The sequence below is a fragment of the Neoarius graeffei genome, chromosome 12 (assembly GCF_027579695.1).
Source record: "Neoarius graeffei isolate fNeoGra1 chromosome 12, fNeoGra1.pri, whole genome shotgun sequence".
NCBI classification, from domain to species: domain Eukaryota; kingdom Metazoa; phylum Chordata; class Actinopteri; order Siluriformes; family Ariidae; genus Neoarius; species Neoarius graeffei.
In genome coordinates this window covers 76,726,631-76,753,219 of record NC_083580.1, presented here as the reverse complement: position 1 = coordinate 76,753,219, position 26,589 = coordinate 76,726,631, and the positions used below count along the sequence as shown (strand labels likewise).

At 41.9% G+C, this 26,589-nt stretch overlaps 1 protein-coding gene across 2 annotated transcripts; it reads right to left on the bottom strand.

Moving 5' to 3' along the window:
- Positions 1-1,900: 1,900 nt before the first annotated feature.
- Positions 1,901-26,078, bottom strand: pafah1b1b (platelet-activating factor acetylhydrolase 1b, regulatory subunit 1b). 2 transcript variants are annotated; one of them, XM_060936436.1, is made up of 11 exons: positions 25,945-26,078; positions 21,121-21,341; positions 18,132-18,216; positions 17,959-18,033; positions 17,557-17,763; positions 15,038-15,206; positions 12,229-12,331; positions 9,641-9,869; positions 9,425-9,526; positions 6,425-6,581; positions 1,901-4,075 (listed from the first exon to the last, which is right to left on the bottom strand). In XM_060936436.1, the coding sequence occupies exons 2-11, from the start codon at positions 21,150-21,152 to the stop codon at positions 4,002-4,004; spliced, it is 1,233 nt and encodes a 410-aa protein (XP_060792419.1). In that variant the 5' UTR covers positions 21,153-21,341; positions 25,945-26,078; the 3' UTR covers positions 1,901-4,001. The 2 variants fall into 2 exon arrangements, with proteins under 2 accessions (XP_060792419.1, XP_060792420.1); XM_060936437.1 differs by lacking the exon at positions 25,945-26,078 and adding an exon at positions 25,282-25,301.
- Positions 26,079-26,589: the final 511 nt, after the last annotated feature.

Sequence of the window (26,589 nt, the reverse complement as noted above, 5' to 3'; positions counted from 1 at the left end):
GCAAGCAAGCCCCACCCACCATCAAGAGAGCAAATACCATGAGAGAGGGTTAACACTAGCTAGTTAATCGCTCAGCAAGCCCCGCCCACCATCAACAGAGCAAATACCATGAGAGAGGGTCAACACTAGCTAGTTAATCGCTCAGCAAGCCCCGCCCACCATCAACAGAGCAAATACCATGAGAGAGGGTTAACACTAGCTAGTTCAACACTCAGCAAGCAAGCCCCACCCACTATCAACAGAGTAAATACCATGAGAGAGGGTTAACACTAGCTAGTTCAACACTCAGCAAGCCCTGCCCACTATCAACAGAGCAAATACCATGAGAGAGGGTTAACACTAGCTAGTTCATCGCTCAGCAAGCAAGCCCCGCCCACCATCAACAGAGCAAATACCATGAGAGAGGGTCAACACTAGCTAGTTCATCGCTCAGCAAGCCCCGCCCACCATCAACAGAGCAAATACCATGAGAGAGGGTTAACACTAGCTAGTTCATCGCTCAGCAAGCAAGCCCCACCCACCATCAACAGAGTAAATACCATGAGAGAGGGTTAACACTAGCTAGTTCAACACTCAGCAAGCAAGCCCCACCCACTATCAACAGAGTAAATACCATGAGAGAGGGTTAACACTAGCTAGTTCATCGCTCAGCAAGCAAGCCCCACCCACCATCAACAGGGCAAATAACATGTGTTAACACTAGCTAGTTCAACACTCAGCAAGCAAGCCCCACCCACCATCAACAGAGCAAATACCATGAGAGAGGGTCAACACTAGCTAGTTAATCGCTCAGCAAGCCCCGCCCACCATCAACAGAGCAAATACCATGAGAGAGGGTTAACACTAGCTAGTTCATCGCTCAGCAAGCAAGCCCCGCCCACCATCAACAGAGCAAATACCATGAGAGAGGGTCAACACTAGCTAGTTCATCGCTCAGCAAGCCCCGCCCACCATCAACAGAGCAAATACCATGAGAGAGGGTTAACACTAGCTAGTTCATCGCTCAGCAAGCAAGCCCCACCCACCATCAACAGAGTAAATACCATGAGAGAGGGTTAACACTAGCTAGTTCAACACTCAACAAGCAAGCCCCACCCACTATCAACAGAGTAAATACCATGAGAGAGGGTTAACACTAGCTAGTTCATCGCTCAGCAAGCAAGCCCCACCCACCATCAACAGGGCAAATAACATGAGAGTGTTAACACTAGCTAGTTCAACACTCAGCAAGCAAGCCCCACCCACCATCAACAGAGCAAATACCATGAGAGAGGGTTAACACTAGCTAGTTCATCGCTCAGCAAGCAAGCCCTGCCCACCATCAACAGAGCAATGAACATAGCATGTCACTTCCTTCTCTGGGCGGAGTTTTGCAAAACGACAATTGAAGTTCAAGGTTGTTCCCGTCGTCTCCTCGATAGTTCTTCTACATATGGAACACATACTGTAGCAGTGCATTTTTTTCCCACTGCACGAGAATTCTGTAGAAGCAAAGCGGACAATCCTAGCGGCGTTCTCTCCAGGCATTTTAGCACCATTAACGTTAGTTTGTTCCTGAACATGACGTATGAACAGGCAAATGTGCATTCTCTTGCACAAAATTAACAGATATAAATATCTTATGCCAAATTATTAGTGCATGTTACAAAAAGAGTCCTCGTCTCCAATTTATGAGTCCAAATGCAGTTAATGCACGAGTTGGACTTGAGTACTACAAGCCTGCACAATTGTGTGCGTCCAAATTTGTGACAACAACTAAAGGAAGCCCTACACATGGGTGTGGTGGTCAGGTATCCATATACTTTTGGACATATGGGGGTAACGTGAACAAATGTACAGTATATTAAACACCAGTAGTTAACACCTTTATGGAAGGAAAAAAAAAAAAAAGACTCCTTGATTGCTTTATATTTACAGTTTTTATTCCTCTTAATTATGTTGCAAACAATGACATCCAGATATATTGATACACAACTTATAGTTTGTCAGTGTATATGCGAGTGTGCGTGAACAGTGAGATCACAAAAAAACAGAATGAAGGTCTTTACGTCAAGGGGGCTTCAGGATATTAACAAGGCATAGAGAGCAAACGACTGGACTCGGAGCAAACTGAATGCACAACCCTACTGCACATACAGCGAAGCTCTAAGATCCTTTCACACGTCCACTGATACTACATACACAGCTTTGGAATAGCAGAGGCCCGGCCTATACAACCACCGTTAAAAATGTTACAACCGCGTGCACCTCCTACAGAACTCCCTTAAGATGTTCAAAGTTCCACCCTAACACCATGTGTGTTGCTCGTTTCAAAACTCAGTCAGTTCCATCACAACACAATGGAGGTTAGTTTCCTACACGTGTGTGTGTAATGTGCACACGACTCATGCATACCTGTCTGTCAAGAGTTAACGCAGAGCAGCCTAATGTTATTGCACTTGTTGATCTAGCTAGGAGGCGTCTTTATCGTTACCACACACAGCCAGACTCGGCAGGTCCATCAGAGCAAATTTGGTGGACGAGATAATCTGCGAAGAAAAAAAAAAAAAAAAAACCAAAACCTAGCCTCCCTGATTTGACAGCCTGACTAGGTAGCTCATCCTGCACAAGGACACGAAGCAGTACCTCTGAGAACACACTGAAAAGCTTCCTTCGGTGGCAGCTGAGCCACGCCCACCCACATACAGCATGTAAAGAAGCTGCAGAATGAATCAAGTGATGAAGCTGTGACCATGCAATACATGGCCTCCTCCCATGTCTGTTGGTTGTGGGGTAAAAACCTGTTGCTTAATAAAGTATTATCTGAAAGGTGTGTGTTCTGCCAAGAAATCTAAAATCAGCTGATGTACAGATTGAATGTTTAAAAGCTTCTATAGTAACGTGGCTGCTTTTAAACACGCTGGAATTCAGTGTCCCTTTGGAAAATCTTGCTTTGAATAATTACTTACATATAAGCACTTATTTTTTTAAATCAAGATGCTATCCTACCCTCTCGCTGTCAATCAACCAAGAGGAGGATAAAATGAAATGGTGATGAAGAGGGCTGAGATGTGTTTTGTGCACATAGGAACAAGGGGGGGGGGGGGGGGGGGGGGGGGGGACGAAACAAAAAACAAACCTGCTTTACACACCTCATATACCTCCTTTAAGAAGTGCACTTAAGTCAGGGGTTTACTCTCACACTGCCGATTTATCTTCTCAGGGTTCCCCAAACAACAACAACAACAACCCCCGCACATCACTTGCTTGTCTCTCATTATGTACAAAATCATAACTGGGCCGAAGTCTATCTAAATCCGAACGTACAAGGGATTTTCCTTCCCCAACTCTGCGTCGAGCAAATCCATCTAGTTCACTGAGAATTTCAAAAAAACATCTCAATTCTAGAATTAACGATGACTGTACAGCATTTAGCACCTAAATTACATAGATTAGAAGTCCTTTAAGAGGACAAACATTCAGTCAGATTTTAATTTGGTTTAGTGACAGCACTAAAAACAGCTTCTCTCTCTTCCTCTCAATCTCTCTCTCTCTCTCTCTCTCTGAAGCATCAGCGGATCATAACAGCGGAACTGAAAATCAAAGCAAAGAAAAGAAAAGCGAGCCTGGTTTTCTTTGCCGTGTTCGAATTCCCCAGAAAGGACAGTTCTGCCGTTTGTAACGTGATGCTTGATGTTCTTTAACCCTTCAAGATGATGGTAAGCAAATAATAATAATAATAATAATAATAATAATAATATACAAGTCTGGGATTCACCATGCAAGAATACTTGTTTTTCTTAACTTATTTTTCCTCTCCTTGTGAGGGTGTCTTATGTAACATTTAATAAGCTCAAACTACATCCAGAATAATTTACATAAAAGGACAATAGTTATTAGAAGAGCGCTGGATGGGGTGGTAGCCATGGTGATGAGTGCATCCCGAAGGACGAGTGTCGTGGAGGGGTGGAGGAGTGGTGGTGGTGGTGGTACAGAGGAGGGGCGGGGCAGGGCGAGTGAGATCAGCGACATTCCCACACTTTAACTGTTTGATCTACGCTTCCTGTCACCACGTAGGGGGAAGTCTTGTGGAAATCTGCAAGGAGAGACAAAAGGAATTTTTTCCTGATTAAAAAAAAAGATAAGCAATATAATCTTAACATTTTCAGCACAAATATAAACCCCTAAGATCTTTGTAAAGTAATAAATAAACTCCCTTCCCTGTCTGTCACAGCAGTCTTTCATTTACGTACTGGAAACTCAACCCAAAAAAAACAGTCACATCACTATTACAGTGAAGGTTTGATGAGGACAACGTTCCGCCCTCAGGACAACTGTTAATAGTATTCAGTCTACAGATATTGCTTTGCATCACAGTGAGTGAGTCATGGATCAATATCAACGATGATGCCTGAGCTGGACGCACGCCAGCATCTCTTCCATCACATGACTGCCAACTACCACCTCAGAGAGGGACATGTGACTTTACATTTTTTCAATTCCATTAGTCATGACCAGTGATGGGAATAACGGCGTTAGAATAAACGGCGTTACTAACGGCGTTACTTTTTTTAGTAACGAGTAATCTAACTAATTACTTTTTACATCGTTATAACGCCGTTCCCGTTACTTACAATAAAATACTATGCGTTACTTTATTAAAGCTGTTCTCATCTGGCACGCTGCTCATTCAGCCTTTCTTTACTCTGCTTTCGTGTGGGGCGGGGAGACACGAGACAACGGCACAGTAAGCCAATCAGAGTAGATTTGGACAACATACGTAGGTAGGCCACGCCTACTGCACTACTGCGCGCTCTTTCAATCGGAAGACCCAGCGATGGCGAGCGGTCAGCCCAGCACTGCGCTTTCACACTGGAAATACAGCCAGTACTTTTCATTACTTGAAATAAAAGGCAAGAGTGTTTACGTGCAATGCACATTATGTCGAGGAACAAAGCGTTTGTCCTCGTCAGTGGCCAGTAATTAGTAACATAATTTTAATAACTACAAAAATATATTACATTTGATAGATGTCTTATCTCACATTGTCCCACAAAAATATTAATATAGTGTAGATAACATTACTAATTGGTTCTGTTAAGTGTCCATTTCAGTCATTAAACACATTTAACATTCACTTTTATTATGATTACACTAATTGAATTTGATTTTTTTTTGAGGGGGAACAAAATGTAACGGAATAATTACTTTCCCTGGTAATTAGTTACTTTTATGACAAAGTAACTCCGTTACTAACTCAGTTACTTTTTGGTAAAAGTAACTAGTAACTATAACTAATTACTTTTTGAAAGTAACGTGCCCAACACTGGTCATGACACATTAAAGCAACAACCAATTGTACACAACGTGGTCTGATATTTCTTCATCTTCCCACTTAACTTTAATTCCTACCTGCAGTTTATTCACAATTCGTCTTCAAACAGGAAATAACACTTATCCTGTCGTGTACAACGTCTCACAGCGATTGCTGCTGCTGCTTCTGATGAGTGCACATACTTAGCCTAATTAGACCACTTTGCTAATCTATTAATGAAGCTAATATAAAGCACAGGATTGCAAGATTTTGGCTACCTATCTATTGCTGATTGACGAAAAGGAGGCGTGGCCAGACATACGCATATCATATACATATTCCTATTGGGGGAGGGGAGAAGAAAAATTACAGCGGACGCTAATTAGGAATCAGATATTGCTGCTAATCTGAGCTTTTTTATTAAACCACTCGTGATCAAAGTCAGGAACACTTGCGCAACTGACGTCAGGACTGTATTTATATTAAAAAACACAACACTCCACACACCTTAGTTAGTAGAAGCTCATAAAATTGAAGTCTAATTATTTAAACTGAGTACGGGAGAGGGAAGATAAGACGCATCAGACCAAGATGTTTTGGTGCTCTGCTCTGAAATCAAGACAGCAGGTTCATCTCGGAGACAAAACAAGCAAAAAGGAAACATATAAACCAGGCAGCATGGTGGTTTAGTGGTTGGCACTATCGCCTCACAGCAAGAAGGTTCCAGGTGCAAACTTCACGGCTGACGGGGGCCTTTCTCTATGGAGTTTGCATGTTCTCCCAGTGTCTGCATGGGTTTCCTCCCACGTCAAAGACATGCAGATTAGGTAAAAATGGTTGAACATCGCTTTGGCCAAGAGCTTCTGCTAAATGCCTGTAATTTTTTGTTGACGCTAAAGCTGAAGACGCCACGCTTTCTGAAAGACGTTTAAATCATCTGACTTGATAGATTCCAGCAAGAGCGATGTCCAACTGTGATTCCTGATGCCATCAGCTATCCCAAGCTAATACATTGCTTAATTTGTCTCAAACTAGTTTAGTTAACAGTATCGGTCATGACGCACCCAAACTGCAAGCGCCACAGTGCAGATAAACATACAACAAAAGAGACCAATTGGAACCAAATCTCACCCATAGAGGTAACGAAGTGTTCGTGGGCACTCAGGGTCTTCATGCAGCGCTTGTTCTTATAGTCCCAAGTGCGCAGGGTCTTATCATCGGCACAGCTCACAATGAACCTCCCACCTGGGTGGAACAGCACACCACGCACCCAGTTGTCATGGCCCACCTTTGAAAGTTGGACAAAAGAAAGCAATGTTTGTAGAACCGTCAGAAAATAAAGTCAGTACAGCACATACAACACAAGGATGCATTTAACATTTGCATAATTGTTAAGTTAGTCATTGCCAGTAACGTAAATATTGGCCCTTTTCCACTACCCTTTTTCAGCTCGCTTCAGCCCGACACGGCTCGCGTTTCGACTACCAAAAAACAGCACGACTCGGCTCGCTTCAGCCCTGCTTAGCCCCTAAAACTCGCACCGTTTTGGAGTGGGGCTGAAGCGAGCCAAAGCGAGCAGAGTGAGGCTGGGGGCGTGAGCAGACACTCCCCTGTGCACTGATTGGTGAGGAGGAGTGTCCTCACATGCCCACACACGCCCCGCGAGCACGCTGGGATCTGTAAACACCGCAAACCCGGAAGGAGAAGAATTACGAATTACGAGAATTATGAAGCCTTATGCGCCTCGCCTCATCTATACGCTCTTGCCAGTATCTGTTGGCGTTGTCGGTGACAACAAGCCACAGCACCAAGACCAGCAACACTAACGACTCCAAGTCCATGTTTATTGTTTACTATCCGGGTTGTGAGACTACCGCTTAAAAGCTCACTGATGTCACTGTTTGCGCTGCTTAACGACATCACGTGACGTCCACCCACTTTCGCTAACTCCATCCAATGTGTCCACCCACTTCCAGCCAGCTTGGTTCAGCGCGGTTGTAGTCGAAATGCAACTCCAACAGCCTCACTCAGCTCGACTCAGCATGGCACGGCTCAGCCCGACTCAGCCGCGTTTGTAGTGGAAAAACGGCATGTGTGACCCCTCACCGAATCCAGGGACACATGTCGGCCGAAACGAATCCGAGATAATCGCAAAAGCAGCTTTTTTTTTTTTTCGAAATTTGTGATTTTTGTTTTTTTCCATCATGTGCAAGCTGAGATCTTGAAGAATGCAATCAGTATTTCAGATAATAGATTGTTTTGTTGGAAAAGCATACATTTTTTGTTGCAAATTGTCTCGTTTTTGTCAGGACTGTAGCCTGCTGGGGGGTGTGGGTAAATTACCATATCGGTCATTCACATCATGATTTAAGTCTTTTGTTGTTTTTTTTTGTGAATCAGCTGTATGATACGGGCTGAGCGCATGGCTACTTAACTGCATACAGGCATGTAATTTCACTATGGAATGAGGAAGCTAAACAGAGCGCAGAGGAGCAAACACCGCGAAGCAAACAGACACTCTGTATTTACATCGGAGATAACCATTTCTAGCAAAAAAAACCCGCAACCTCATTTTCCAGATTGAATGGAATACTTGAATGATTGGATGATACACGGACCGTTCTAGGATTACATTCCATCGGCGGCATTGGTGTGTGCAAGGCGCCGTTTCTTTTTCTGATGGGGTAAGTTTATTAATCTAAGGCTGTGTGGTTATTTTTGCATGTAACGGAGAGTGTTGTGGTTTGGTTAAGCCTAGGTCACAACCGGACGTACGATTTTTTGGCCGTGTGATTTTTGGCGTTTCCCCAAATTGCTCCATTTTTTTTTTTTGTTCATGGAGAAAGACGCGTGTTGGCCGTAAGTTTGTCTTGCAACCTGAAAAAAAAACGCAAGCGCCTGTAGAGTTTGTTTGACATGACAAAGAACCTCTGCGGCCGGTCTGCGGCTCGAAAATCAGCACGTCACACGCGCGCTCTCGTGCGTTTCATGCGCGCTCTCCGTGTGTTTCTTGCGTTTTTTGCATGTAGACCGGCCGTAGGAGCGCGTACTGTACGGCCGGTTGTGACCAAGGCTTTACATGAAACTAGTGTGTTAGTTGTGTCATCATCGTGCTCTCTTTCTTTCTTACGGTGTGAGTAATTTTTCAACCACAAAGCGTTAAAGTATACTTTAGGACTTATTTCTGTACTTCATAATTGTGTTGGGCATACTTTGCATGGAAGGAAAATTGACGTGGTGATCTTTGTTTACATGAAAGTAGTATCGTGCTAGCTCGTAGGGGGTAGGGCTTTCCTTAAATGCCATGCAAATGAGCACCATTATGTGCCCGCCCTGCACCCAGAGTAGCTGAGATGGAAAACTTCGAGGGCGATTTTCTCCCTTTTCTGTTTTAAGAAGTATACACTTTCAAAAGGCCACACATTCTTCAAATATTGTCAGATCTCCACATGGAAGGCATCACTGGAAAGCTTAGAAACTGTACTTTCTGAATCTGTCAATAACTCAAAATGCCCCCGGGCAGACATGTGTCCCTGGATTCTGTGATCTGCCACATATGGTAATACACTACCGTTCAAAAGTTTGGGGTCACCCAGACAATTGTGTGTTTTCCATGAAAAGTCACACTTTTATTTACCACCATAAGTTGTAAAATGAATAGAAAATATAGTCAAGACATTTTTCTGGCCATTTTGAGCATTTAATCGACCCCACAAATGTGATGCTCCAGAAACTCAATCTGCTCAAAGGAAGGTCAGTTTTATAGCTTCTCTAAAGAGCTCAACTGTTTTCAGCTGTGCTAACATGATTGTACAAGGGTTTTCTAATCATCCATTAGCCTTCTGAGGCAATGAGCAAACACATTGTACCATTAGAACACTGGAGTGAGAGTTGCTGGAAATGGGCCTCTATACACCTATGGAGATATTGCACCAAAAACCAGACATTTGCAGCTAGAATAGTCATTTACCACATTAGCAATGTATAGAGTGGATTTCTGATTAGTTTAAAGTGATCTTCATTGAAAAGAACAGTGCTTTTCTTTCAAAAATAAGGACATTTCAAAGTGACCCCAAACTTTTGAACGGTAGTGTATCTTGAGTTGGAATCAAGGCATCAAGGTTAACTCACCAATGTCATAAGGCACATGCCAGTACTGACATCCCACATCTTAATGGTTTTGTCTCGGGATCCAGACAGCAAGAAAGGACCGGGCTTACCACTCTTCTTGTTCTACAGAAATAACAGGAGGGAAGAAAAAAAAAAAATCTATTTATGGCTGTAACACACTACAGCAAGCCGCTAGTGCCAGCAAGCTCCGAATCTTCTTCTTCTCATGACACACACCTCAGAGCCAGTGGCCTCCAGTATAGTGGGGTAGGCATTCTCCGGGGCCCAGGAGATGCACTCAACGACATGCTCATGCTCCCGCAGCTCAGCTTTGCACTCCTTGGTAGCAGTGACCCACACACGTACTGTCTGGTCATTGGAGCAGCTGGCCAACAGCGTGCCGTCCTGGTTGGGCCGCACCATCCTAACCCATTCCCGATGGCCCGCAAACGTCTTCACACAATAACTACACACAGAACATTTAAATAATATCGGTTGGCACGGAGTGGTATATCAGATATATTCCATTCAGCTAGCACGATATTGAACGAGTCACTGAATGGAATATATCTGATACTACAAGAGGAAAAAAAAAAGCCAGCCAATATTAATTATTATTACTACTACAACATACATTCCTTTCGGGTGTTCAACACACCTCTCTCTCAAAATCTTCTGTATTTAAAGGTCCCATGGCATGAAATTTTCACTTTGAGGTTTTTTAACGTTAAAATGAGTTCCTCTGACCTTCTTAAGTCACCCCAGTGGCTAGAAATTTCATAATGTGTAAACCAAACTATGCCCAACATTTGAGAATGGCGCGTCAAAACAGCGCGTTGATAAGCTCTTCCCTTTACTACGTCAGCAAAGGAGATGATCCCCACGCCTCCCCTCTGGATTCCCACCCACTGTATGGATTGCCCGCCCAGTTGTAGTGAGGAGACCATAGAGGACACGACAACATGGCATCACCTAAGCGAGCGAAACATGGAAATTGCGCTGTACATGGATGTGACAACACAGAAAAGAGTCTGTTTTTACTGCCGACGGGAGAGCCCCTGAAGACGCAGTGGCTTAATTTTATTTACTTCAATAATACGCCGTCGAGTCTACCTAAGACGGTGCATGTTTGTCGGAAGCATTTTCCTGATGAATGTTTCCACAACTTGGGACAGTACAGGGCAGGTTTTGCACATCAACGGTCACTGAAGCCTGGGTCCGTACCAAGCATCCCTGCCGCATCAGCAACAAACACCGAACAAGTAAGTGTATAACTGGTCGTTTTGCCGTGTTTTAAAATCGGTGCGTTAGCCAAGCAATGGCTACATTAACTGTGCAGCTAACCGCTTCCTGCAGTTAGCCAGGTAATCTGCGCTACAAAACTAAAGAGCATGCAGCATGCTCTGTTAAACTGAGTTTAGTCTGGAAATTGACTGTAACTTATGAGCTTATGTTTGACTATTGCTCCGCAATGCATGTCTTCTGTTGGATAAGCGATATGTTGCTGTAGTTGCTGCTTCTATCCTCTTTGGTTATGGAGTGCATGTTCAAGCCTAGGGCATTATACGTTCGTAAACTACCACTCCGAACACTCTCACTCTCTCTGTTCTCTGTGTCACGTTGAGTTTACGAAAGGAGTCCGAAGGAGAACGGGGTTTTGTCTTAGCAGCGTGGCTACAGGCGCTGATAGCAGCAAGTATGGTGTGCGCAGCTTGGTCAAGCCCCTCCCCCCATGGCCCGCCCCCACCCTCTACCCTTCCCCTCCTCCTGCTTCTCATTAGCAAAACGACGCACTGGGAAAAGCGCTAAAATGGGGCTCTCTCCCAGGAGGCTATATTTACGTGCCGAGGGTTCATTTCAAGAAAGGCTGCGGATATAACATCCGGAAGCCTCCACGAGCCCGTTTAAAGCATCAACAAACCACCATGCCATGGGTCCTTTAATGAAGCAAACCTGGCAGTCATATTTGTTTACAAATTGTCACAGTCGCTCGCTAGCGCGGAAGTTTTGTCATTTATGGTCTTGACAACCATGCAATATGAATGAATGAACCCCACTAGAAGGGAATAGAATACATTTTTATTTCATCAAAAAAAAAAAAAAAGTGCCCTGTATGTGTAATAATTCTTTATATTTTTACTATATTTAACATTTCTCCTTTAATGTATTGAGAACACGATAGTCGCTCTCGGGTACAAATCAAAACAACCCGGTTTCAGTCTGATTCTAATCTAACTCTAGAAATGAGAAATAAAATATGAAAAACTGCACACGCTAAATAACTTTACTCATAATTTATTGAGTGATGGCTCTGTATTCCCCATGCGCTGGTGATTCGTATGATGTCTATATCACTTAAAGGCTAATTCTCCTTTTCCCAATCACTGTTTTTGAACAATAGCTCCATGCAGACAGCAACAAATTTACATGAGCTCCTTGGGTTTAACTTCCTATTTTAAAAAGGTGCTCTCTGTGACTATTACCATCCAGATCAGTGTTTTTCCTCCAGACTCCTCTGAGCAAATTACAGACTGAATGAATTATCTCCTGTTTTTTTTTTCACCAAACTCAGCAGTTGCGTCTCATCTACTTGATTATTACAGTTTTACTGCATTTTCAAATTGTTGCTGGAACCTCGGTCCTCCCCAAACTGAAATAAAACCAGGTATTGGCTTGATCGTATGCCCATGTGATACAAAAATCCACATACGTAGAAAAAACAACCCAGTCTAAAACACTTTTCTGGCTAAAAGATTCATACGCACTTATAGTCAGTCAGCCCCTTGTCACTCATCCAAATGGGACCAAATGCCTTCTCTACTCACCCAGTAGCCACCTCCCACATTTTAATGGTTTTATCCCTCGATGCAGATACGATATGATCACCATTGGGCATGATGGCAACTGATGACACGTTGTGGTCATGTCCTAAGAAGAGAGAACACAAGGTCAAAAAGAATTCCATGAAGAGTAACAGGATTATAGCTTCCCTCAGCATACACATTTAAAAATATATATATATATATATATATATATATATATATATATATATATATATATATATATATATATATATATATATATATATACACACACACACACATCAAATCATGTAATACTACAGCACATTTAACAGTTATTCCAAGAAATTAAGTCACTTTCAAACTGATGGCCAACAAGGTGCACAGTGAGTTGGCTCTGAGCCATGTACAAGATTGAATGGAATAATTATTATATTCACATTCACTGGATTTTGAGAAACAACTTTTGAACCAGTCTTAATTTAAAAATTAATGCTTAAAAGATAAAGAATGTAAACAAGCCAAATGTAAAACAATTATTGGGGGGGGTAGTAGACACCGCCACAAGAGTGCTCCGAGAGCACAATATCCCCCACTGGCAGCTAGGCTATAACTCTGGTAAAATGCAATTGCATTGAACGAAATTACAATATGTGCATTACCGACATACAACAAAGAATCCTGTCAAGCTTCATGAAATTCTTCCAAAAATTGTGAAGAGTTTATTTCAGAAGGTGAGTATCCTTCCTGGGGCAGACATCGCCATGACATAGTCCCCCTTCGGGCCTTTTAGCCAGCGGGGGATAAAAATTGTGAGGAAAGTTGATTTCAGAAAGCAAGCACACCTTGATGAAATTGCCAAAAGTTTGTAGCCTGGCAAGCCAGACTAAATGTGAATATTTAGTCTGGCCTCGCTCGTAGACATTTCCGAAGGGTGTGGGAGGAACAACCCGTTGTCTTTCAAACTGTCTCTGTGCGTATAGGCCAACGCTCTGACCAATCAGCGCAACAGTGACTGTGACGTAGTCAGAGCGACAGAAAGCAGTGGGGGAGGCCTTGAAATAAATAATTTTTCAAAATGCGTATTAATTAATAAACAGGTTCTAGATATTAAGAAGTTTGGAGATAATGACCACAAGTTTGGAGTCTGTACCACATACTTAACATACACTTTTTTTCAAGGGTTTGCTTAAACTGTTTGAGAGTTTTTATTTTTATTTAGTGGTGTTTGGTGAAATAATTTCCCTTAAATTTAAAATAACGGGAAAATAAGAAGCAATCAAAAAAGTAATGTTTCAAAGCTGTTTATTAATTCTTCGTACTGCACAAACTAGCCCCATCCTTTTGGCTACCAGCGGAGCCAGCTGGTAGATCAGACTTTTGCCATAGCCGGTCGGCAAAACAGCGAAAACGTCCTTCTTGAAAAGGAATGAGCGGAGAGCCTCTTCCTGCTCATGTTTCAACGAAAACTCCAAGTCTAATTCTTCTAAAACTGATTCCAAAGCGGAGTCAAACTAGCGCTGTTCACTAGCCGTAGCCATCTTTCCTGTTGCGCTTTCTCCAGCGTCGCGCAGCCTTGTCGTCACTCCTGCAAAAGCCTGCCCAAAGAATCCAAACAAAAACCTTGCGTTTTGATTGGCGGGCATGATTTGATGCCCGGGGTGTTTTGTTGATATGGTGCGAGGCTAGACCCACTCATAGGCAAAAATATTTTTGGCCGCTAGGCGGGTGGGTCTAGTCTACTAGGCTAAAAAGTTTGTTAATCATCAAGGGCATAACTCTAGAAAAATTTGCCCAAATTAAGCGAAATTTCAATATGCGTATACCCGTCATATCACAAAGCCTTTTGCCAAGTTTGGTGAAATTCCTCCACAAATTGTGAGAGTTGATTTCAGAAGAACATACACCCTAATGAAATTTAATAAAGGGTCAAAACTCTGGTAAAATTTTCACAAACGAAATTAAATCGCAATATTACAGTCATATAACAAGGCCTTTTGTCAAGTTTCTAGAAATTCTTCCACAAATTGAGAGGAGCTGATTTCAGAAGGCGAGCACACCTTCATGAAATTGTGAAAGTACAAAGTTGTTAATCAAGGGCTGTAACTTTGGTAAAATGTGACCGAACTGAACTAAATTGCAATATGCGTACTACTGACATAACGCCTCTTGTCAAGTTTTGTGAAATTCCTCCAAAAACTGGGAGAGGAGTTGATTTCAGAAGGTGAGCACCCTTCCTGAGACAGACAGACATCACCACGACATAATCCCCCTTCGGGCCTTTCGGCCAGCAGGGGATAAAAAAAACAAACAATCTTACCATCAAATACTTTTATTCCATATTTTCAGCAACACGCTCTGCCATTTTGTTTTTCTCTATTCATGGTGCATGAGCTGATATCTTAGTAGTAGAGCAGCCAATGAGAGTGCATGATTTCTCATATCCAGTGAATGTGGATAGAATAAAGTATAATATACCTGTTAAGACAGGTCGGTGTCTAAAAACATCTTTGCCTTTACAGATAAGTCAGTGTGCATACTATATTTAGGTTGCAAGTTATTAAAGTAATTATCAGCTTAACAGAGCCACTTGAGAGGAAAGAAGAGCGCTTCCATCTACACACAGGGATTAATGCCATCTTTTTATTATTTTTGTGATCTATTCCGTTCTGAGCCAAATACATTTTTTTTAAATAAAAACAGAGAATGCAAAGGATGCATATACTAAGGGATTTATGCACCACTTTGATGCTGAAAATAAAGCCTGGCAGCCTCCAAATGCTGCAGATACCTTGTTTATTTTAGCGCACTTCTGACCACGTGGTTCGCTCACCGTGCATGGTCCTGATGCACTCAAAGCCCTGGAAGTCCCAGAGTTTGATGGTCATGTCTGCTGAGCAGGAGGCCAGCAACTTTCCAGTCTGATCAAAGGAGATGTCCTGCACCGAGTCTGTATGACCCTTCAGAGTTCTCTCAAAGTCTCCTGCTTCATAGTCCCACACCTACGAAGGCATTACTTAGTGTAAGTGTCCACTCATAGTGTGATTATCTCCATCTATTCTTCAGTACCTCGCCGCTTGAGGGGCGTGTCTGTCTACAACGCAGGACGTGAATAAACTCGTCAGTCATAAAATCATAGACTTCAGATAGATCTTCTTATTCGAGTAAACTAGTCGCCAAGTCCTAATCTGCACAATTTACACACTATGTATTAGCATGCTATAACTGTGAATCAGTATTGGCTTTCAATTTCCAGGAACACACAGTCAGAAACTTTCTACCATGCAGTATTATTACGTTTGTCTTTATTCATTAAACAGGGATCCCAGCAGTAATTGAAAAAAATAGAGGAATGTAAGAAACTATCACTGGGCGGCACGGTGGTGTAGGCTAGTGGTTAGCGCTGTCGCCTCACAGCAAGAACGTCCGGGTTTGAGCCCCGTGGCCGGCGAGGGCCTTTCTGTGCGGAGTTTGCATGTTCTCCCCGTGTCCGCGTGGGTTTCCTCCGGGTGCTCCGGTTTCCCCCACAGTCCAAAGACATGCAGGTTAGGTTAACTGGTGACTCTAAATTGAGCGTAGGTGTGAATGTGAGTGTGAATGGTTGTCTGTGTCTATGTGTCAGCCCTGTGATGACCTGGCGACTTGTCCAGGGTGTACCCCGCCTTTCGCCCGTAGTCAGCTGGGATAGGCTCCAGCTTGCCTGCGACCCTGTAGAAGGATAAAGCGGCTAGAGATAATGAGATGAGAAACTATCAGCAGGGGTCAAGGGGGCTGCCTGAAGCTGTTGAGATTTTAACATTTAAAGATGCTATAGAACACATTTTTTACATAGATTTAACATAGAAAAGCAACAGAATTTAACCATAATGTGTATCTATTTGATGCCATATTTTGTAATCAATGACATAAGTGGCAAAAAAAAAAAAAATTATAAAAATTAGACGAAAATGTAGCTTTGAAGAATATACTTGCCTAAATATTCCACTGATTTTGTTATAACAATAGTATCCATAGTTCATCTCATTTGTTTTTTTTTTTTGTTTCAAGTTAATGTCAAAACTAGTCTAATATAAGCCACATTCATTTTTCAAAAATCATGAATATGAGCATAAATCAGTGATTCAGTAATATTAGATATATACATATGTACAGCAAATACTGGAGAGGTTTAAATCAAATCTCTCTTTTTGAAAGGTTTCACTGCAAAGGAATTTAATGCTCTTTTCTGGGGTGCATTCTGTCTTTCCTCCAGTTTTCTCTGCTTTTGTTTCTCTGATCTTTCCTTCTGCTTTTCTGATGTTCCTGCAGTGCTCTGAATTAAGTTCAACGCATTAGAAACAAAAGCACGAACGGAGTTAAAACATGTTTTCTAGCAAATGGGCGCAGCCATATTGTTTTCTTGTTCTATCGCGTACAGTCTCGCGGTCAGTGTTGCCAGATACTCCTGACGTTTTCCAGCCCAAAATATGTTCAAAACCCGCCAAAATGCACTTGAAACCCCCCAACTGGGCGGAGAACCGTGCAATCTGGCAACACTGCTCGCGGTATTTACATCAATTTAACTTCCGAGTGTTCCCGAATGTCAACGAGAACAAACGAAGCCGACGAAAACGTCGCTAAACAAGCAAACCAAATCAGAACGTATTCTGCTGGTCATTTTACTTAAACATATTTTTAATGGATATACAAGAGATTTAAAAAAAAAAAAAAAAAAAAAACACTTTCGCTAGAAAATAGCAGAATTCCGCTAAATAGCGGACGTCTGGGATCCCTGATTAAATCAGTGACATTTCTCATTGGAGTAGACTATCTATGAAATCATTTGAGAATCAAAGGACACACACAACAAGCCAGGTTAGGTTAGCCATCAGAAACGTCCACACACTAAAGTCTAAACTCTGCCCGAGTTCCTTCTCCAGAACCTGTATCCTGTTCCCCCATAATAGCGTCAAACAATTATCTTGCAAAAGCACAACAGACTCCTGCACCAGTGTTAATGTCAAGCAGTCAATTCCAGAGAAGGCCACTTCCTGTGAAATGTCAGAGGCTTCTAACGGACATGACAGAACATGAAGCCTCTGATCAAAATGGAGAGTTGCTAAGGTGCATCTGATGCACACAGAGCTGCTCGCTGTGCTGTGCTGTTGCTCTGGGTAACTGGTTCATCATGACTGTCTCCACAGAGACAGCCAGTGAGTCAGCAGAAAACACTGTTCTTTGGATAACACACAGGCTTAGATGGCAACGCTACATATAAACACGTGTTCTACTCTCCCAGAAGAGCCCTATACTTATAGCGCCCTCAAAGTATAAAAGTGCACAGCCTCTTTTTTTTATTTTTAAATGACGTACCTTAATTGTGGCATCTTCTGAGGCAGACACCATGACGCTGAAGACGGGATGAAAGATGACGCGCGTGACAGGACTCCTGTGTCCGCTGAGCGCGTACTTCTCCGGGGGGCGTGGGATCCACTCTTTGGGGTCCCTCTTCTGCCCCATGGGCCCTCCTAAAGTGATCTCCTCTTTAGCTTCGTTAAGCTTGGACTCCAGCTCCATCACCTGAACAGGTAAATTAAGACAGGGCATGTTTGAAAGGGAGTCTAATGATTTGAGGATCATGATAAAACAGGTTGGTTTATTTATAAAAAAAAAAAAAAAAAAAAAAAAAGCCCCACCCACACCAGGATAATAAAAACATATACACCTACAACATATACTGAACAAATGGGACCAACCTGACGTGCGTGTACTGACCTTCTTTTGTAATCTGATGACTGAGGTCCATTTCTTTTCCAAAAGGCCTGCATACTTCTTATCTAATTCTTCATTCTGGAGACCGAATCAGGAAACAAGATGACGATTACATTTATGGATACTAGCAGCAAGCAATAAAAACTAATTCAGAGGATTGAGTTTGATGATCTTACCATATCTAACTCTGCTTCCTTCTTAAAAACAGAATAAGCCTCTTCGTAGCCATTTGATCGGAGGTAATCTGCTATCGCTCGATTTCTGAAAAGACGAGAGCTTCCATTCAGCTCACACCAACAGTGATATCTCACCTCATACCATATAGGACTAGTGTCTGCATGAACACCATTAAACATACTGAGAAAACAAACACACTGCACTGATTTACGCCAAATTACTGTTTAACAGGAATAAATTCAATTTAAAAAGTGCACTTGTCGTCATGGTTACAAGCTCACAGCTAGAGCATGGAAGTGTCCTGAAAGGACGCTGCAGGAAGGTGAACTGCACCAACCGACACGGAGAAGTAAGCAGATGGACATACAGACAATCTCTGCCTTTCTAGTGCTTCATTATTATGTAAATGGGCTCCAACATCTTGAGATGGCGGTGAATATTTTATGAGCTGTGCATGCAGCTAAATTTAGATTGGGAACATTAGAGTCACTGCTTAACCCTCTTTCACCCTGGTATTGGTCAAGTGTGGCTTTGGTGAGAGTAAGGAAGTGTGTGAACTAGCAAAACATTCAGAATTAAAATATATACAAAGTCAAGGACAGTTTTTTTTTTTTTTAATTAAATATTTTTATACCGCTGTGCCGTTGAATGCTTGAATCTGATTGGTCAGAAGGTGAACAACAGTACAGTTTGGAACAGCAAATACACAAGAACATGTACAGCAGATGATCCACATAATCCAAGATTAATAATAAACTGGCTTAAAAATAATAATTGATGCAGTGACACTTAACATTTTTAGGAGGAGTCTCCGGTATAAATCACTAACAGTTATGGTGCTTTGTGAAGTTTATCAGCACAGGAATGTCTTCAGGACAGAGGTGTTTATGCTTTCTGGTTTCTCCAGCAGGTGAGTGAGTGAGTAAAGGAATTAACTTGTCTCACAGACGTTCCACAACATTAAATTTAACTATAAACCATTACAATGTTTTGTACATTAAACACTAGTCATTAGCAAATCACTGTGATCCAAGTGATATAAACACTCCGAGCTGTGCTGTTATACAAAAATAACACACAAATTTGCAGCGCTGGAGGAATGAGAAAGACCAAGGCCAAGTTTACATTAGACCGTATCTGTCTTGTTTTCTTCGCGGATGCACTGTCCGTTTACATTAAACCGTCTGGAAACGCCGGGAAACGGGAATCCGCCAGTGTCCATGTATTCAATCCAGATCGTGTCAGCTCCGGTGCTGTGTAAACATTCAGAATACGCGGATACGCTGTGCTGAGCTCTAGCTGGCGTCGTCATTGGACAACGTCACTGTGACATCCACCTTCCTGGTTCGCTGGCGTTGGTCATGTGACGCGACTGCTGAAAAACGGCGCGGACTTCCGCCTTGTATCACCTTTCATTAAAGAGTATAAAAGTATGAAAATACTGCAAATACTGATGCAAATACTGCCCATTGTGTAGTTATGATTGTCTTTAGGCTTGCCATCCTTCCACTTGCAAGTGGTAAGTGATATGCGCTGGGATCACACACACAGCGGCTCAGTCCCGAATCACACCTTGTGCACTTCACTCGCGCGCTGTGTGAGCTGCGCAGGGCCGGAGTGCGCACCCTCCAGAGGGCACACGCTGTTCAGGGCGGAGTGATTTGGAGCGCAGGATGCCTGCGGAGCCGAGCGTATCCGTGTATTGGTGTTGCTGTGTGCACACTAATCGTTTTAAAAACGTTAATCTGATGAGCCGCTGATACGGTCTAATGTAAACTTGGCCCAGATCTCTAGTCCTCTTGAAAACGGTGGTCTGGAGCCCACTTCAACTAAACTGCATTCACGCTATCTGGTTACTTCCTGTTTCAAGTTGCGTGATGCCAGGGAAAGGGTTATGGACAGTCGAGGAGGTGGAATTCTGAACCAATTTATAAAACTCGGAAATTCTTAGGACTGGCGTACACTAATTAACTCACTTTTGGTGCAACTGCTTGCATTGACCATGTCATGAACAACAAAAACAAATAATTGTTTTTAATATCCATCTATCTCACACACATCAGCCTGCATGGTTACAAACCTTCACGACTGAAGTCATCGTTTGCAGGTATTCTTGCATAATAGCATGCTGTACACTACATGCAAAAAAAATTAGCATGAAGCCAAAGGGGAAAAAAAAATAAGAGTCATCAGGAGATGACATACTGTATCTCCCCCCCATGAAACTCCACTAAATTTTCCAAAGTTGAATTGGTTGCCATGGAAATTCAGAAAAAATAAGTTTAAAAAAAAAATCTCAGAAATCCCAAAATGTCAAAAGGCACAACTCCTCTAGTCACTTAACATAATTGAGGTTTTGTGAAAAAAAATTCCTAATAGTTTGAGTTATGCTCCAGAAACTAAAATGTTTACAGACGGATGGACAGACAAACGGACAGACAGAGCAATAGCTATATCTCCTTGCATTATATGCCAGAGGATGATAAAACTGATGAAACAGAATCCATTTTGTAGATCAGTGTGCACCCCCCGCCAAATAAAAAAAGGCCGAATGGAATTGAAAATTCTTTGCGAAATCAAACCTGTGATTACGCACCCAAACAAGCCTACAGTCAATCCCCAATATGACAAAAGTATGAAATTGTCCTTAGTGTGAAGCACAAAGTAAGGAATTTTGGTCTAGCGTATGCACCAAGGTTGTTTTGCTAGCTCATGCAACAATCAGCCCGAGACTCTCAGTCATAGGAGTCCTTTATAAAATATTAAAGCTAACTAGGTCTCTCATTAAGCTCCTTGAGATACAGATAGAATGTGAACACGACAGCTTGAGGAAAAAAAAAGGCAGGGGACTCATTTTTGAGAATTGTGGGTCTTTGAGATTTAATTTAATTAACCTGAAGCCTACTTTATTAATGGATCAGCACTGCGGCAAATGAAAAGGTCCAGAATATCACTATGCGTGATGCGTTTTCAGATTTGTGAACTCACAGCTCATCTCGTTGCCTCTGTGACAGCACCATTATGGCAGGTGTACAGGGGCGCTGTCTCTGCCCCGGGCAGGGAGGCTGTAGATGGTCCTCAGTGCGCTCAGTAGCTCCTCGCAGGATGGACGCACGGTACGAGGGACACTTGCTCCGGGGCCTGGTGTCACTTGCTCTTCCAGTTGTTTACTTCACGGAAAATTTTCAACACTGTATTTTTCCTTTCATCTACAGACAAAGAGGGGGAAAAAAATAAAGTTAAAGCGCTCACCTCTACATCTCAGTTAAAGTGACCAAAGTCCTGAAATCATGCACGAAACTAAAATTAAAATCTATGGAATATAGTTTAATTCCGAGATTAAGCCAAGCTCATCCAATTACAGCAGTCCACATACCTTCCACTGCGTCAAGACACAAAGCCCAACATACCCCTCTGCTATTGTAAACATGGAGGACAAGGTCCTGCAACCACACCACCTTCCTTCAAAAATGCCCGAACCAGAGATGGTAGAGGAAACATGTACTTAAGCCCTGCCCTCACTTGGGATTAACATGCATCCTGGGTGATAAACGCACCAGAAGACTGATGTAATCAATATGTATGGCGACCTTCCTCAAACCGAATCGACATACGAAACCTGATCAAAAAGTAATCTACCAAGATACTTTCATGATGCCAGGTGTAAACAGTGATGCATTTTGGCTGCAAATGGATCGCTTGAGACGTACGTTAATACAAAGGTGTGAACAGGACCTTAATATCTAATCCAGACCTCGAGGTTGACCAAGACCTGAGGTACAGCTGTGTAATCCCTTCAGTCTAAGAGCCTCCACTCTAATCTAATCTGGAGGATGGTATCTAGAATAGCTGGATGCTTATTGAAAAAAAAAGTGTCACTTCATATACACACAAAAAAAACCCAAATATACGGAATAAAATATTACAGTGAGCTCCAGACGTCTCACTAGCAAGAGCTGTTAATACTGAATTGGATCCTTGGAGTGTACAATAATCTAAGTCATAATTCAAAGGTTGGTCATAAGAGCTGAGCTTGTGAAATAGCTTGTGCCAAGTCTGACATCACATCCAGATAACAGGTCAGGTTATGAGTTAGGACAATACAGGAGGAAAACATGAATGCAAAAGTATTGATCATTTCTGTACAAATCTCTGTTAAAACCTCATTACTCCAACAGGTCATGATCAAACCAGTTTTGTTTTTACTCTGAGAACGTTGCTGTATCTGGATACGACTACACGGCCATCAGCTCTTATAAATCTTTGCGGTTATAAATCTTTACAGTTGTGAACTTTGCCTGAACATTCGCCAAACATACTCTTCACGTCTTTATCTAGTACGATATGCAGATTAGACCTGCGCAGGCTCGCCACGCTGACAATTCTAATGTCTCTGAGCCAGTTCATCGAATGAGATCTGAATAAAGGTCATTAAAAGGTGAGCAGCAAAAGTCTGTCAAGAGAAAGTGCTTTTCAGTATATGCTCCCAGCTTTAAAGGTGCATCATGCAAGATTAGTGTGTGAACTAACCATTATCACACAAGCGCGCAAAAATAAATAAATAAATAAATAAAGTAAGTCATGGGAACAACTTCCACTGTATTGCATAATTCTAGAGATCCTGCATTATAATTTACATGTCATGCCAGTTAGAGAATCATGTTACGTCGACCTGGGCAAAGAACACTGCATCATCATGTGACCCATTTTCGTACATTCCGGGACATACTGTAATACAGCTTAGACTTCAACAACTCATGTGCACACCCCTGAAATTTGTCAGCTTTTCAATGTGCACGTTTCACATTCTATGTACATACTTTTGTCTATCTCCATTGTTCAAGCACCAATCACCAAAACAAATTCCTTGTATGCGGGAACGGACTCGGCAAGAAGAGATTCTGATTCAGATTCTGATCGATGATGACAAAAGCCAACCAAAAAGCTGCAAAGGAAATTTAGTGGAAATCAAATTCTCAATCTGTATTCAAAACGGGAATCACACTAGATTAAAGTTGCGTGATATAACAAGCTCATTGTCTCTACATGACGTTACACTGCCACTTTTACTCCAATTACATTAAAATTACTTGACATTACATTATCAGACCTGCTAACTTTTACATAATGAAAGTCCAACTCAGCAAACAAAGTTTAGAGTGAACATCAGTTAGTTATATTTGTTTGGGATGCCACTGAAATATTTCAGCTAAAAAGTGTCTTTAAAAAAAAAAGCAGCTCAGTTTTCTGCAGTAAGAGGAAAAACTGGTAAAAGTTGATCTCAAAAGATTACACAGGACTACAATGAAGTGCAAAATCTAACTTTGATGATAGTTAAAAAGTGATTTAAAAAAAAAAAAACTCAGATGTGGTCAAACACCTTGGATAATCAGACGGAGGGAAAATTGCAGAAATGGAGCTACTGCAAAAGTCTGCTACGAGCACGATGCCATCCTGGAAAATGCTGGACACGTGGACATTAGACAACCAGTTTATGAAAGGATTATTCTTTTTTTTTTTTTAAATGTACAGTTAAAAACTGTTTTTCCCCCCTTGTGCTACCATCCAGCTGCGCTTTTCCTTCAATTGCCACTGCCATCAAGCAGCTTCCGACTGCACAGCTAGTAATACAAGTACACCCTCCCCTACTCATCTTAGGCCTAAAATTGTGGAAATGCTTGTTTTACTTGTCTTTTTTAAAAGGTTCTTACATCAATTTTAAAAAATAAATAAATAAATAAATAAAATCATGAAGGGAGGGGGAGTAATATCACAACCATAAGATCATATTCCACAGCAAGGTTTAAAAAAATAATAATAATAATAATAAGCTCATGGTTTTGACAACTTCATTTTGATTCTAAAGAAATGTATTAAAGCCAAAATATTTGGCAGCGCATCTGTAATTAAATGAGTACATTACTCCTCTGACCAGTTTTAAACATCACGGAAGGCATTTCTCCAATCTAACCATGCACCACTATGCTGTATGCCCTTGAAAATATGATTACACCAGTAAATGGTTTGTGTGTGCAGAGGAAAGCTTATCTAACCAATTTAGACAGTCACAGGAAACAGCTTCAAATGGGCAATGCCATGGATGAAGATTAAGGAGCTCAAGAGGCTCAGGATGCTGACCGAGTGCACCTCATCATCTCCATCTTCTCACCACGACTTTTCAAGAGCCAGAAAGACCTGACCTATGCAATTTTTAAAAGCAAGACTTCCATTTTGACAGACATGTGCCAGTTTCGCCACTACAAAAACACCCAAGCTCAAGCTGGTGTGAGGAGATTAGGACCAGCGTCATTGTCCGAGACATGCTAAGCTCATCGTGAAAAGGTGCACGGATTGTTAAACATGTAGGCTATTGCTTCCTGCAAGGGCAAGGACAAACTGATGAGGAGAAGGAAAAAAAAAAGTGGGTGACAGCATTAAAAAAAAAAAGTCATACAAAATCAGTCACTAACTCATGCGACAAAAATCAACCTCAATTTAGGTTATTCCATCCAATACATGAGTGCATCTGAAGGATTGACTTTCAGCTTGGAAGATGTGTGTATATACACATGTCCTGCGTGTGTCAGACAGAAAATCAGATTCTATTGTAATAAAAGAAAAGATTTATCAACAGATACACAGCCATTTTACAAGATCTACATCAGACCTGGTCAAATCCAAAATGCATTTTTTAAGATAAGGCTTGGTGGAACATTATAAACATAGTAGTGAAAGTGACAATGTAATGTAAAGCTGTCATAATAATCAAGACATTTTCCTCCTGACACTAACAGGACTACAGACATGAATCATCTTACTCTCTGACAAATTTTTCTGAAGCAGTAACAAGATCTGATCATTCGTATACCATTTTTAAGCTCCAACCAATTATTAAAGGCATAAATGACAAGATATGACCTAACAAGCTAGTTAATGATAAGCTTAGCCAGATAGCTAGCTAGCTAGCTAGCTAGCTAACGTCTTGCTTGCTTGCTTGCTAGCTAGCTAGCACCTTTGAGGTAATTATTGACTAATGTGAATATTTTACAAGTTCATAATTATCGCTATAGCTCTAAACAGAGTTGTGAAACTAGTCTAGACGACTGTGTGTCTGTGTGAACGATATTATAAGCAAATAATCAAACTAACCGTTACATCTACGCTAACGTTACACGCCCTTGCTGGGTGAACTTCACTTCACTTCACTTCACAGCTAGCAATGCTAGTGCCGGGTACCAAATATAGACCCACCTCAAAAACATCATCATCATCTCAGGCAACACCCAAGCTAATGCTAAACATACGAGTCTCTCTGAGGTCTGAGGTAGTTCCAAACGTACATGAGATGAAATATCAAATGGCAACTGAAAAACAAAACACATCTCCAAGGGCTAAACGTACTTCCTCTATTAACAGTAATGATATTAATAATTTGATAGCTAGCTAACTAGCTAGCCGCGTTAGCCAATTAGATATTTAACACGATTAACCAATGTCGCCGGGTGGCCTTCACTTTGCCAAGTGTGTATAAAAATAATTTGAATAAATATGGCCATCAGTGCAAACGGATCACAAAAGCTACACCACTAATTTTGTGTGTGTGTGTATGTTTTTGTTTTTTTTTTAACCACAGAGACGCCCTGTATTTTTTTTTTTTTGCTCTCGCTGCCCGTCCGCCATTTTGAGATCCACACCACAGAGACGGCGCACATTTCTGAAGCCACATAGGCAATATATATATTTTTTCTTTCCCCAAATGGACGCCTTTCTCAGCAAAATCCACTTCAATATCCCAAATCGAACACTTCTTACCTTGCTGTATGAAACGTCTTTCATTGACAACGCACGACGAATAGAGAAACCATGAACAGAAATAAGAGACTACGCTCCACAACAAAGTCACTTCCGACTCCCCCGGTTCAGTCAGCCCTTTTTCTCGTGCTCGAGCTCGACGCCGCAGTCGCCTACAGAGGTCGTGCACGCGCGCGCGCGCACGCGATCACATAGCGTTATCGGGGGCGCGCCCGCCATTAAGGCTCATTTACTTTTCATTCTCAAATTGATCAACATTAAACATACAGTACTGTCCAAAAGTCTTAGGTACATGTAAAGAAATGCTGGAGGACAAAAAAAGGCTTAAAAATAATGAAATGAAATGTTTCAACATTAAAATTTTTTTTATATATATGGTGGTGTAGTGGGCTTCCTCCGGGTGCTCTGGTTTCCCAAACAGTCCAAAGACATGCAGGTTAGGCTAATTGGTGGCTCTAAATTGACCGTAGGTGTGAGTGTGAATGTGTCTGTGTCTGTGTGGATGACCTGGCGACTTGTCCAGGGTGTACCCCGCCTTTCGCCCGTAGTCAGCTGGGATAGGCTCCAGCTTGCCTGCGATCCTGTAGGACAGGATAAGCAGCTACATTCATCTCATCTCATTATCTGTAGCCGCTTTATCCTGTT

Excerpts from the sequence above, each read along its gene's own strand:
- pafah1b1b (XM_060936436.1), bottom strand. The coding sequence starts at position 21,152 with ATGGTGCTGTCACAGAGGCAACGAGATGAGCT. Across the intron at positions 18,217-21,120 it reads CAGAGGCAACGAGATGAGCT|AAATCGAGCGATAGCAGATT; the intron begins GTGAGTTCACAA and ends TCGTCTTTTCAG. Across the intron at positions 18,034-18,131 it reads AGGAAGCAGAGTTAGATATG|AATGAAGAATTAGATAAGAA; the intron begins GTAAGATCATCA and ends TTCGGTCTCCAG.